Raw genomic sequence first — 14,319 nt, forward strand, 5'->3', positions numbered from 1 at the left:
CCCTTGCGCGCAAAGAAATCTTTGGTTAAGGCATCCAATATGTCCACACAATACATCATGTCGCCGCGACATATCGGCATATCCATCGATATGATTTTGTACTTGTTCGGCTTGTGTATCTGCAGCGGCGGCTCCAGTACATCCAAAAATTCGGACAACTGATCGTAGCGTATGTACTGGGTACCCTCGGGATCAAATTGTTGCCAAATTTCATAGTACATATCATAGTCGTCATCGGTGAGACCCTCTTGTACATCCTCGGTAGCCTGGCTATAGTTCTCGAGAATGACAGCAATGTACATATTAATAACTATCAAAAAGCTTATAACTAGATATGAGAGGAGAAACGTAATTCCAACAGTCGCTGAACCACAATTGCCCGGATAGCCCTTGTCGTTGTCGGGTGGATCGCAATCTTCCTCATTGATAATGGCATCTAACACACCATCCCAACCGGCTGAGGTAGACATCTGTTGTGGAAAGTACAGCCCCCCACAGAGATGCCGTTAAGCCAATTTTGTAACAGAGAGAGCGAGATTTGAATTTGGAGGCACGGTTGGAACGGTCGATAAATTGAACGTGGTGGTGGTGATCGTGGTTGTGGGTAGTAGGTACGTCGTGGGTCGAAAAATCGCATTGGACACGATTTTGTTTATTTTTCATTTAATTTTTAGTTTGATCGGCAATGGAAAAAAGTTGGGTAGAAAGTTAAAGATTTTGAAATTAGTTTTCAACCATCAAGTTATCGCAAAAAAATGAGCAACAATTAACATTAAATGTAATTCTAAAAATTTTTAGTTTTTGTTTATCTATGTTGGTTATATTACACAATGTTTGTAACTTTTTTACAACTGGTCTATCCCCCACTACTGGGATAAACCAAAAGAAAATGAATTTGTAATCTAAAAGGATACGCCGTGGTTAGTACAAAAAAATCAACTTAAGAAGAAATCATAAAATTTATGTGACAAAGCCAGGGATAGCTTCGAAAAAGCTAAACCATCTAAGAGTTCAAAGGAACCCAAGTTCTAAGTTATTGGATTCAAAAGTTTCTCTCCTTTTTTGTAGATACTTGTCCTTTGAGAGAAATGGGGAGATAACTACAAAGCATCTTGGGGGGCGGGGCGGAATTAAGGGGGCGGTGATTCCTACAAAATCCTTAAAGCTTTACTACCAAAAGCTTTGGTACTGGTTGATACGTGAGCTAGTTGGAGTTTGGGATTTCCTTGAGAGAGTTAGATGGGTGCTTAGTTTGTTTTCTTGTTACGTGGAGAGACTTTGGAAATTTGTCTGCAAGCTTTTTGTTGTAAGGCATTTTTTGTATATATTTCCAAGCCATATTAGTTAAGTAATTTTTTTTTTAATTTTTTCTTTTTTTTAGTTTGCTGCTTTCATGTTTCTTTTTTTGGTAGTTTAACCCCAAAAAAAGAAAGCTTTGGTATACGGTTTCTTATTGAAATTGTTTGAAGCCTTGATGTTTAGACATTTATCTTTTTTTCTTCTTCTCTTCTTTTTTTTTTTGTTAATGAGGAATTGAACATTATTTCTCTTTTGGTGTTTGTTGAAAGAGCTGAATTAGGTTTGAAAATTTTGATTCGGTTTTTTTTATGCAGAGGAAAGCTAATGATGAGAGATAGTTAAAAGATTGAGGATAGACAGCCAGAAAACCAAAAAGAGTAAGGGCTAAAATTTACAATGTTGGGACATAGTACGATCATTAAAAGAGAATCTAGTATAACGCTAAATGAGAGTAGGAATAGTTATGGGGAACAAGAAGAGAAAAATGTGTTTTTTCTGTCTTAGCGAAATAAACAAACTCATAAGAAATATTGTTTCTTTTTGGATTCTAAATTGCATGTTTTGCAGTATCTCTCTCATTTTACACATTTTTAAGAACATTCTTTTTTAGTAGGAAAATGTGTAAAATTAGGTATTATACTTCATGGAACTCCCTCTTAAACTTTTGGCTTAAGAACAATATACCTTTTTGTAGTTTGTTTATTTCCTGCAGGGCTACTTTAGTTAGTTGGGCGCCATTTCCTGTTATATTTTTTGAGAATGTTATTCTTTATTTCTTGGTATATTTCACAATTGTAGATGATTAATTTCCGTATTGTCTAGTGGTTAGGATCAACAATATCAGCTGAATAATTTCCCTATTGTCTAGTGTAGGTTTTTGTCTAAAACTTAAAACTCGATTTTCGGTAAATCGATATTTTAAGAGTCTTCCAATAGTCGACTTTCGATTTTTCATTAACAACTGAAAACCGGTTATAATCGATTGTTTCCGTTTCCAATAGTCAACCACGACTAGTATTCCACTACGATTAATAATAGACTACGACGGGCACTTTCTGGCCTAGGCAACACGTATTGTGGCCAGACGTCATTTAACATTTTTTTTGGGAAGTTGGTCGGTCTTAAATGGAGAGACCATATTCAGGAAAGGACTAACAAAGCCCACAGATGTTGGTCAACTTGCAGAAGGGCTATAGGCTCAAAATGGGGTTTCAATCCTAGGATGACACACTGGTTATACAGAAGCGTAATTAGACCGATTCTAACTTACGCTTCTGTGGTATGGTGGACAGCTACGGATAAGAAATGCAACGTAAAAGTACTGCAAAAAGTCCAAAGAATGTGCTGCTTAAGTATTAGCGGGGCAATGAGGGGTACACCAACTAGGGCTTTAGAGACAATTTTATTTGTCCACCCAATAGAAATTCAGGTAAAGTATAAGGCAGCCATCGCAGCTATAAGGCTTAAGTCGATGAGCGAGTGGATCGTAAGAGACCACCAAACACCAAAGCATATTACAAGTTACAACGGGTGAGTCAATAGATCATATTGTATCAGACCGTATACCTGAAACAATTGAAGCCGTCTTGTGTGAAATTTTAATACCGGGCAGGGACAAGTGGATCGATGGAACCCTGGAACGGATGCCAACTGGAAGCTGTGGGTTCACAGATGGGGCCGTTCTAGAGGGAGAACGGGTCTTGGTTTATATATCGAAGACCAGGAAACTAGAATCTTCCTTCGACTGCCGGATCATAATACGATCCTACAGGCCGAAATCCGAGCGATCACAGAGTGTCTGAAGTGGTTTAAAGCTAACAAAAGGCCAATCACTGTAAACATCCTAACGGACAGTAAAGCAGCAATTAAAGCAATAACAAGCAAGACGGTGAAATCAAAAGCTGTCCTGCAGTGTAAAAAATCAATGAAGGACTACTCCCACCATGGTTCGGATAACATTATATGGGTACCAGGACATAAAGGGATTAGGGGTAACTAACTCCTGGGCAAGGCAAGCCAGGGAGCAAACTACGATAAGCCTAGATAACGCTAAGCTAAAAGCGGCGCGTCTAGAGTTAAAGGCATGGGCAGAAAACGCCCATACATCCCTCTGGAACACTGAAGGGAAAGGGAAAAAATACAAAAATCCTCTGGGGAAACCCAGAAGAGGATAAAACAAAGGAACTCCTTTAAATGAGTAAAATGGACATTAGTAGACTGACAGGCATCCTTACAGACTACAAGCACACCTGCACAAAATTGGTTGTGCAGAAAGCAGCGAATGCAGAGCATGCGGAGAGGACGACGAAACGTTGGAACACTATCTCTGTCATTGCCCAGCCTTCGCGACGCTAAGAAACCAATTTCTAGGAAATAACAGTATACTAGAACTCCACCAAATTAGGGCAAGCGAGTTCAAAAACTTAAGAGATTATGTCAATGGCACAGAATTTCTTAACTGATAAATTTATTTTATTTCAACAAATTAAGCAATAAAAAAAATTTATTCCCCTTAGGCTTCCGCAATTAGAGCGCACAACAGGCCTATACTGGCTTAAGTGTATGTCCATACGGGCATGAGGCGATTCTTATATCGCCCCTCTTTTCAACGGAACCTAACCTAGTCGGTTTTTAGCTTAAGCGTACTCAGGACAGTTGGACATACGACCATGTGTTGGGTTGTTTACAGTGGCTTGATTGAGACACCTCCAAAACATGTTTTTGAACGCTTTTACAATATCTTCTGGCGACGAAAATCGTTGACCATGCCTTTTTTCTTGATATGATGAAATCAAATGAAATCATTGGATCCCCAGTCAGGGCTGTACAGAGCATGACCCATCAGTTCCACCGTTTTTCCGGTTGAACAGGCGGTGTGTGAGAGCTCGCATTGTCATGATACAGAACTATTTGTCTTCTATTGGTAATTTTCGAAGTTCTCAGGAGACTTCAGGCAAAGAAATTGTAGTGTAGCACTCAGAATTCACCGTCCTACATATTTCAAGTCGTATAGTTGGAACACGGCCAGTTTTGCCGAAGAAACAGGCGACCATTTGCTTCAAAGATCTTCTTCCATGAATAACTTTCGTTGGATTTGGCTCGCTTTCGAAGACCCAAACGGTCAACTCCTGTTTTATTTCGGGCTCCTAAGCATAGATCCAAGATTCGTCGTCTGTGACGATCTTATAAATGTCGTTTGAAGCAACGCGATTGTTTCTATTCACAGTATCTTTGCACCAATCCATTTTTTTGAGCGATTATCCAATTTTTCTGGATCTAGCGAGAAAAATCCATTTTTGCTACCAGGTGTTCATGCAATATCAAATGTTAGTTGGTGGAAGAAATGCCCCAGGATTCCTCTATCTCATGGTATACAACATGGAGAGCTTGCATTATCCGTTCTCTCACGGCTTAATTTTTTTCTAGCACAACGTCCGATTTTGGGCGATCCTCACGACCTTCGTTTTTGGGGCGAGTGTCGGCCACGCTTGAATTAATTAAACCAGTTGTTCATACGTCTTTATGATGGTTCTTTATCGACATGAAAAGATTTAATTTGATCGATGCACTCTTGCCGTGATTATCCACGTCGAAAATTGTGAAAAATTATCGGACGAAAATGTTCACAAGTAAATTCCATTTTTTTTGCAAAGTGATTTTTTCAAGTCACTGTAAACAATCCAATACATGGTCGTATATCAAACCGTCCTTATTACGTATTGGCTAAAAACTGTCAAACTTTCCAAAAAATGTCAAATGACGCCTGGCCACACTTCGTGTTGCCTACACGCAGAGAAAAAAATACGTTTGATCCAACAATATTCCAAGAGCAAAATATGTATTGTTAACATATTGTTGGATTCCTCATGTAGTATTGTAAATCCAAAAATAGTTTGTGTCAACTGAACAATATTTCTCTCTTTTCTTCGAAAATTTGTTTCTCTTCTCTCGCTATTCGCTGCCGTGTTGAAAAAACAATTTTGGTGAGTTGTGGTGTGTTTGTATGACATACTGCCTTTACCTTTGTTTTTGTGTGTATGTACTTGTGAGACTCTTGTTTTTATTTGTTTCTGTTTTGTTTCATTCTTCTTTCCTTTTCATGTTTGTTATGGTGTTTAATTATTCCTTATGTTGTGGTGGCTGCTTGTGGCTTTTTGTTTGTCTTTGTTGTCAACTAAAGTAGCAAACCATGTATTGCGTTCATCAATGCTCGTAATATTATACGCGATATTTACAGCAAAGTTGTGTGGAAAGTGTATATGAGAAGTAAATACACTCAAATCAAAAAATTTAGTATCTGGTTTTCAGGGCTGACAATATGTTTTGTAAAAAATTTAGATTATGATTGTTCCTACAATCGGTATTGTTAACGATTTTTACAATATTGCGGAAATTCGAAAATTGTTTTTGTTTTCTATGTTCGGAACAAAAGATGGTATTTTTGGATTTGGATTACAATATTTGTACAAAACAAACACATTTTTGGAACCAAAATAAATATTTTTGTTCCAACAAAACCGAAAAATATTTTTTCTCTGCGTGTAGGCCAGAAAGTTTTCTAGTTTTCCTCGTACGACTAATAGACGACTCTGTTTTTTCGAAAGTCGATTAGGAATAATCGATTATCCAGTTTTCACACAGTCAATAGTCGAGACATTTTACTACTACTAATAATAATAGATTAATCGGCCTACCGAAATCGACTTTACGTATCCCTAGCCTAGTGGTTAGGATCAGCTGAATAATTTCCGTATTGTCTAGGGGTTAGGATCACCGAATCATTTAGTGCATAAATTAATTTAATCTAGGTGGCAATCTAGATGGAACGAAAATAGGCGAGAGGCATTCAGGTTTAAGGCCATGGCGAACTTCGATTTTGGCTTTGACCTTCATTTGGGATTTTTGTTGACCGGACATGAGTTTCTCAATGAATTTTTGGATAGGCGAAACTTTTCTGGCACTTCAGAATGCAGTTTTTGGACTCCAATCGAGGTCTGGCTGAATGTCATCATCTACGTTGATGGCCAGTTGAATGTTAGTCATGCACTCTCCACTAGTTCTAGTCGTGGGAAGTTTCCTTTCTGCCACTTCAGATCTGTGAAGCTCCAGTCGAGGATTATGAGGGCTTCTAGATTCCATGAATAGTAATTCATGCTCTGTGGAGAGATGCCACTCTGTAAGAGTACTCTTGGTATTTCCAAAACGCCGTTGCAATAGTCCACCATGGTTGAGTTGTCTAGGCGAGAATCACGTAAAACCCAACGACTTCATGTCCGTTTTATGTTACAAAACTCTAAGCATTTTTGTACAATTTCCTTTTTAAAGTAAGGAAGCCTAACTTCTAAAATTTGAAAAAATGGTTCTGAGCTTTGTGTTCAATATTGAAAACTCGTAAACCTCACTGGCCGTTACGTTGGGGAACCAAATCTGTATTCGCCTTATGGGAACATAGGTAAGTAAGCTTGATACATTTCCGTATTGTCTAGTGGAAGGATATGTGACTCAAAGAAATATACACTTCTAAAGGGCTTCAAAGGGTACACCAGATTTTTACTAAACGTCTTGTTCCCGATTAAAGAAAGTTTAAACTGTTGCAACACAGAGGCAGATTAATTATTTACCGTATTGTCCAGTGATTAAGATATCTGACTCGAAGAAACAAGTAGGTTGTTTTATTTATATTCCGTATTGTCTAGTGGTTAGGATATTCAACATCAAACTTCTCAAATAGAAACTGAGGCAGCTAAATCTACGCAGTCGAGTCAACACTACTCCATTTTGCCTAGACAGCTGATTTAAACAATTCTCACTGCAGTTGCTTGTATCATCTGTGCTGTATTCGGTCGCTGAAGTCGAGATCTTCTATCCGGGGTAGGAAGAAACACATTTTGATATTTAAAGCAACAGGTCCTTCCAATTTTGTAGAGAAATCAACTACATATTCCCGTACTGTCTTGTGGTTGGAATGTCCAACACCAATTAAATAAATGTATAATGAGTTTTTACGCTCTGGGAAGGCGGCTCTGTTCTGCCAAACAAAAGTTTTTCGTAGCGATTTTAAATCCTCTTTTTTTATTTTCTTTGTGTCCTGGAATATTTGTTGGCTTTGCTTTGCGTCCGGGGATATTATCTATACCTTCGAGCTTTGCGAAAATCTGAGGAGAACTTGATTACTTTCTTGTATAAATGTCCGTATTGTCTAGTGGTTAGGATATCCAACATCAGGGAACAAACCGTATTTGGTTTTTTATATATGTTTATGTCAGTCAGTAGGTTAATTTTGTAAGAATAAAATATTTTTGAAGTTTATATAACGGGACAAAAGGTATAATAATTTTGATTTAAATACCATGATAACTAAAAATTTTATTCATACAGGAACCGTTTTTATTCCAGTATCACTTATGGATATATTTAACTTATTAGAATCTGATTTATTTTATCAGTTCATTTTTTTTTGCAGGAAATGGCGCCCAACCATCGACTACTTTTTCTCTTCCATTCTTAAATATTATCAAAATGCTGCCCAAATTCTACATTTTTATGTTCTAAAATAACTTTGAGGACATCTAAAAAAAGGGCTTATTTGTTCAACTCTACAAATTGCGTTATACTAGAATCTTCTATGGAAAATAAATTATAAAAAAACTTGTTTTTGTTTTAGAAATAAAATTGTAGCAAACTAAAATTAATAGATGAAATGAAAAACATAATAAAGCCTTAAAAATAAATGGGGTCAGCTAAAGCATTTAATTTGAAATTTTGTAAATATACAGGTATCAATTGAAAAATTTTGTTAGTTATAGTTTCGGGTTGTTCAGAAGAGGTTAGGAGAATTTCAAAAAAATAGAACGCACTAATTTAGCTTTTACCAACAACTACCGCAGCTTGAATCAACATGTGATATTCCCTTTTTTTAGTTTATTTGTTATTCTGAAGTGTTTTAGTTTTGGGTGTTAAGTGAAGTTAACTAAGACTAGATTTTTGTTTTTTGTTTAGTAAAAGTTGTGGGTTAATGTTTTTGCAAATTATTTGAGGGTTTTTTTGGACACACTTGGCTCAGCTTTCACAGTGAAATTTCATAATAATTACAATTAAATCTTTAAAAATATGTTAGCAGAACTGTTGGCCTTGTTAAGATTTAATCTCTACTTATTTCTGTCGCTAACTTACCCAAAATATTCGATACTAATTTTTTCGTTTCGTCTTCCCTGAATCCGTGATTTGTTAACTTTTTATTTCCGTATTGTCTAGTGGTAAGTATAATCGACTTGAGATCCTCCTTGAATCCGAGATTTTCCAAGTTTACATTTCCGTACAGTCTAGTGGTAAGGATAATCGACTTTTAAAAATTGAAAGGAGTTCCTCAATCGCTTCTTGTATTTTTCTGAACATTTTGTTTACTTCTACGATGCAGAAAATATTTATTTCATTTTTTTATAATGTCCTGCCCGGGATTTCAAAACTTCTAAGACTATTGTGAACTTATTATGGTTAGGATCACCAACTCAAACGATCACAAGCTTCTCAATAAAAGTTGAGACAGCTGAAACTACACAGATGAGTCGAAACTACTCCATTTTGCCAAAACAGAGAAATGAGACTATTTACACTATACTTGTTTATATCATATGCGACTGCATCCGGTGGCTGGAGTCGATATCAAAGTCTGTGCTTCTAAACTTGCACATGTTGATGCCTCTATCCGGAGTAGTATATTAGATATTGTTCTCATTTTAGATATTTAAAACCACGGCGCCTTTCGTTTTTAGTAAAACTCAGTAAAAAAGAGAAATGTATAGTTAACAAACGAATTTGTTCAATTGAACGATTCATTGAAAAGAGCGTATGAACTAAATCAGTCAATATAGTTCTCTATAGTTCAGTAGTTCACTGAGCACCGACCAAAAGATAAAAGAACGATCAACGATGGAACGTTTTTAGAACGAACGATTACTAATCTAGTTCAGCACATCATTCACGTATCATAATTTGACGCCGTCATCTAAGTTAATTGATGCCTTTGTATATTTTGTATTTAATACCCTAGACAGACGGCAGAGTTAATTTGCATTAAAAATGTCATAATTCAAATTAATTTTTCATCCTGACAGACGATAGTATCTGCATTTATGAAACAGCTGTTTGTGTTGTTTGTTTGTACCCAGCAGACCATTTCATAAAGCTTTACAAAAGTTCGCCAAAATATGCGAAACAAATACACTTTCTACCTTTGATCATTTCATCACGATGAAGCAAAAATAAATTTAATTTATTCGCGATATTTTTGGGTCTTTTTAATATTATAAAAATATTGCAAAACTTTAAAAAACATTTGAGGAAGATATAATTTTCGATAGAATTGATATGGTGGGTAATGGAATTTATTGTGAAAATAAAAATTTGAAAAATAGATTTGTTAGAAGGCGTGAAAAACGATTAGCAGCTATTCTACTCGCGAAAGACCACTACTTATTTTGAAGAAACGCGAAAATTGCTGATTTGCTTTCCCTTTTTATTTTCTTAAACATGGAAATTTGACAAAAGACAATTGATTTTCAACAGCATTGCCATATTGAAATTGCTAAATTAAATTTAAATTTCCTTTGATTTTGTGCATTAAGAATGTGGATAATGCACGAATTAATTTGAGTTAATGCAAATTAACGCTGCCGCCTGTCTAGGGTATTACACACATGTGCATACAAAACTTTATTCTTCGTAGTTTTCATATTTTCATTTATTTTTAAAGTTTAAAAATTACAAATATAAAGTCTTAAAATCTCAAAAATTTGCTTTTTAATCTTATTTTCGTTGCGGTATTCTTTAAAGTAGTCTTCGGTAATGTAGACATGTGTTTGTATACAAATGAACGAACTTGCAAGCGAACGATTAAGAGCCGGTGTACGATGGAATGAAAAGACAGCTGACTGACAGAACTTTTGACGAACTACTGAACTAAAAGAACTAACTAGTTCGCTTAGAAGAGCTAAACTTAAAAGATCGATCAGCAAATAGACCTAAAGAGTACAACTCTAGTGGAAAATTAATATTTTGTTACTAAAAAGAATTTTAGATTTATTTCAGTTCCCGTACGGTCTAGTGGTTCAAATAATTGATAGTTTTGTACAATACTGGGAGTATGTAAGAATATCACGTTTGATCTAACATCCTTTAAAAAATGTACGTCAATCCACGTTTGATCTAAAATCCTTTAAAAATATACCTTAATCCACCTTTGATCTAAAATGCTTTAAAAAATCTACGTTAATCCACGTTTGATATAAAATCCTTTAAAAAATCTACGTTAATCCACGTTTGATCTAAAATCTACGTTAATCCACGTTTGATCTAAAATCTACGTTAATCCACGTTTGATCTAAAATCTTTTAAAAAATCTACATAAATCCACGTTTGATCTAAAATCCTTTGATCTAAAATCCTTTAAGAAATCCACGTTTGATTTAAGTCCTTTAAAAAGACTACGTTTTATCTAAAATCCTTTAAAAAATCTAAGTTTGATCTAAAATCCTTTTCATTGCATCAACTTCTTCTCTTCGTATCTCGTCATGTAAAATGATTGAAAAAATCAAATCGAAAAATCACAGAGTCTACAAATATCTTGAAGATTCGAAGAAGCTTGTGTGATCCGTTTCTTCATTATTATAAATATTGGTCAGAGCACAAATGCAGGAGATTTGGTTCAGATCCAGTTTTCCAAGTCCATATTATTTTCTATTTACATTGTTGTATTGCTAAATTTTGAGGATAACTAAGAAGAATGAAGAAAGGCAACGGCGCCTTTCGATTCCAGTTAGCAAAACTGATCACCGTCTTATACCCCAGACAGATGGCAGCGTTAATTTGCATTAAGAACTGCATTAAATTTTACCGTGACAGACGACAGTTTCTGCATTTACTAAACAGCTGATTGCTGGTAAACAACTGTTTTGTTGTTGTTTGCAATGCAAATTGTGTCTCAGAGCATAAATATGCTCTCTCCCCTAGATGAATGAATATGGGTTCTCTTCTACAGTATTGCCATATTGAAATACCTAAATTCAGTTTAAATTCACTTTGCTTTTGTGCATTAAGATTGTGGATAATGCACGAATTAATTTGAATTAAGGAAGTTAATGCAAATTAATGCTGCCGTCTGTAAAGGGTATTAAAAGTATTGGTTATAACTGAGAAATAAAAATGAATATTTTGCTACCGAAAGCAATAGCTGTGTTCCTTTAGTTACCTGAGGTTACCATTTTTACCATTTTTAACCTGCAAAGCGTTCCTTAACCCCAAAAAGTGGTAAAACTGGCAGCAATTTTTAAGAGAGAGAGAGGAGAGAGCACATATGCCTTTCTCTTCTACCACAGGCTACCAGACAAATTTCCGCAGGTTAAAAAGTGGTAGAACTGATTTTTCGACAATTATTTCACAATGAAGAAAAAAATTAACGAAAAACATAGAAGAAAAAGTCGAACGCTGACAAAATAACTTCGGTGGAGAATATCCACAATAACTTCGGTGGAGAATATCCACAAACAAGAAACAAGGGAACTGATGAGATCCAGTGGCGTGGATCGAAACTATAGTATTCCCTGCCTTACCCCTTGGCGAACAATGCCAAATCTTTTCCACTAATAAAATAGTTGTTTTAAAATATTAAAACAACAACAATGGGATTAAGCCAGACTATTTTGAAAAAACAAAATTGCAAACGCTATCCCAATAAAAAAACGCCACAATGCTTCAAAATTAAAAACTGTGAAATAAAAGAAGAAAATTGATTTTTTTATGTTCCTTTTTGACATTCCTACCAGATCTACCATTTTTCCGTTCCTTTACTTTTCTGGTAAAAATGTTCATGATAGAGCAATTTTTAACAATTTTGACACTTTTCTCTTTTACCATTAAAAAAGTAAAGGAACAAAGCTAATTTCAGACTTATTTCAGGTGCCTTACGGTCTTGTGATTAGAGTGATTTATAGTTTTATTTAATCCATTTTTTATTTATTTTATTTTGAATCTACTTCCTGTCTTCGTATCTCGTCTTTGAAAGAAGCTTATGTGATCTGTTTCCTCAATAGAAGTATTGTTTAGAACAGAGAATTGGGAAGATTTTTGTTCAGATCTAGTTTACCAAGTCCATAGTATTTCCTATTTTGATAAATAGGAATAAAGAAAAGCAACGGCGCCCTCTTATTGCAGTTAGCAAAAGTATGTTTCGTCACATAATTTTTTATTTTGCGTGGAATTTACCTCTGGTCTTCGTATCTTCTCTTCTAAAACAATTGAAATAATCAAATCGAAAACGGAGTCTAGGGAATCAGTACGAATAAATAGATTCGAACATAAATTTTTTTCCGTTGAATCTATTTCCTGTCTTAGTACTTCATCTTGTAAAACGATTGCAATAATCAAAACGAAAATTCACAGAGTCTACTAAAACCTTGGAGATTCAACAAATTTTGTGTGATCTGTTTCCTCATTGTAAGTAATGTTCAGAACACAGATGCAGGAAGATTTTGATTCAAATCCAGTTTACCAAGTCCAAAATATTTCCTATTTATATAGATTATCGTATTGTCAAATTATGAGGATGACTAAGAAGAAGGAAGCAAGGCAACTGCGCCTTCCTATTCCAGTTAGTGAAACTAAGCTTCGTCATAGGAGTATTCGTTATAAAAGAATATTTTTTGCTACCGAAAACAATTTAAGAATTATTTCAGTTCCCTTACGGTCCAGTGACAGTTTCATTCAATCCAGGGAGTCAGTAAGAATAAATTGAATCGACTTTTTGTCTTCGTATCGCCTCATTTAAAATGATTGAAATGGATCAAAGCGAAAACTATAGAGTCTACTAAAACTTTAAAGATAATACAACATATTTGATCTTTTTCCTAATTGCAAATATTGTTCAGAATATAGAGGCAGTAAGATGTTGCTACAGATCTAGTTTAACAAGTCCATATTTCCTATTTAGATTCTGATAAATTTAGCTCGATCTACATTTTGTATCACAAATTTGTTCTTCACTGAGAGTTATAAAAATTATTGTATCCCTGATAAAGTTTTCAAAGTTTCATTCTGTATTATCAGGTAATTGCTGTAAAAACTTAAGGAGAGCGCAAAAGCCTTGAAGGGTCGATAAAACTTATATTAATCTATATTTTCTACACATTATTACGGCCATTACTGGGAAGCAGGTATTGTAGTGTCTTCTGTTTCGATCCCGTATTGTCAAGTGGTTATGATAACCGATATATATTTATATTGGCTTAAGGAAAGACATAAAGCCGCTTGTGCCGATCGAAATTTCTTAAGTAAGAAAGCAATGGCTCAAGGAATATACAAAAGCCAAACGGTACTGCTAAAAATTATGTGTGTTCCTGTACTTGTTTAATGGTAAAAGTAGTAAAAGAGCGAACTGTGAGCGAATGAGATACACACACAACTTTATTCAAAAAGTACGGGAACGGAAAAATGAAAAAAGCTTCAAAAAAATTGGAGCAAATGTCAAAGTCGGCATACCAGCCAATTAGATGCCGGCAAACCATGTTACTATTTTTTACACATGTAAAAAGTTTTTAAACCAAGGAACTATTCCTGACAAGGAACTATTGGAACTATATCCAGTATAGGAATTCTGTAACTTTTAGCGATTCAAAAGTTGTTAAAATTTCTTTTGTTTTTGTAACAACTACAAAACAAACAAATGAAATTGTTGTAAAATAAAGAATGAGTAAAGTTGTTAAAAAGTTACAGAATAGGCCCCCAGTTCTTACATTCATAAAGTTCATATAAGCTTTGTTCCTTTACTTTTTTATGGTAAAACAGAAATCTGTCAAAATTGCTCTCTCATGACCAGTTTACCAGAAAAGTAAAGAAACGAAAAATAGTAGATCTGGTAGCAATGTCAAAAAGAAACATAAAAATTCAAGTTTCATCTTTCATTTCACAGTTTTCAATTTTGCTTTGTCAGCGTTCGTACATACATACATTTGTCGGCTGTATCCCAGC

At 35.0% G+C, this 14,319-nt stretch overlaps 1 protein-coding gene across 45 annotated transcripts in view; it reads right to left on the bottom strand.

Annotated features, from left to right (window-relative positions):
* para (sodium voltage-gated channel paralytic) overlaps positions 1-14,319 on the bottom strand; it is a 329,221-nt gene that overhangs the window by 671 nt on the left and 314,231 nt on the right. For all 45 annotated transcript variants that reach the window (XM_073974080.1, XM_073974083.1, XM_073974066.1 and 42 more), the window contains one exon: positions 1-470. This exon is cut by the window's left edge and continues 671 nt beyond it. In XM_073974080.1, coding sequence (XP_073830181.1) covers positions 1-470 — 470 coding nt within the window. The remainder of the gene's footprint in view (positions 471-14,319) is intronic.

Source organism: Musca autumnalis, unplaced genomic scaffold, assembly GCF_047663935.1.
Source record: "Musca autumnalis isolate F117 unplaced genomic scaffold, ASM4766393v1 scaffold_3, whole genome shotgun sequence".
Lineage (NCBI taxonomy): Eukaryota > Metazoa > Arthropoda > Insecta > Diptera > Muscidae > Musca > Musca autumnalis.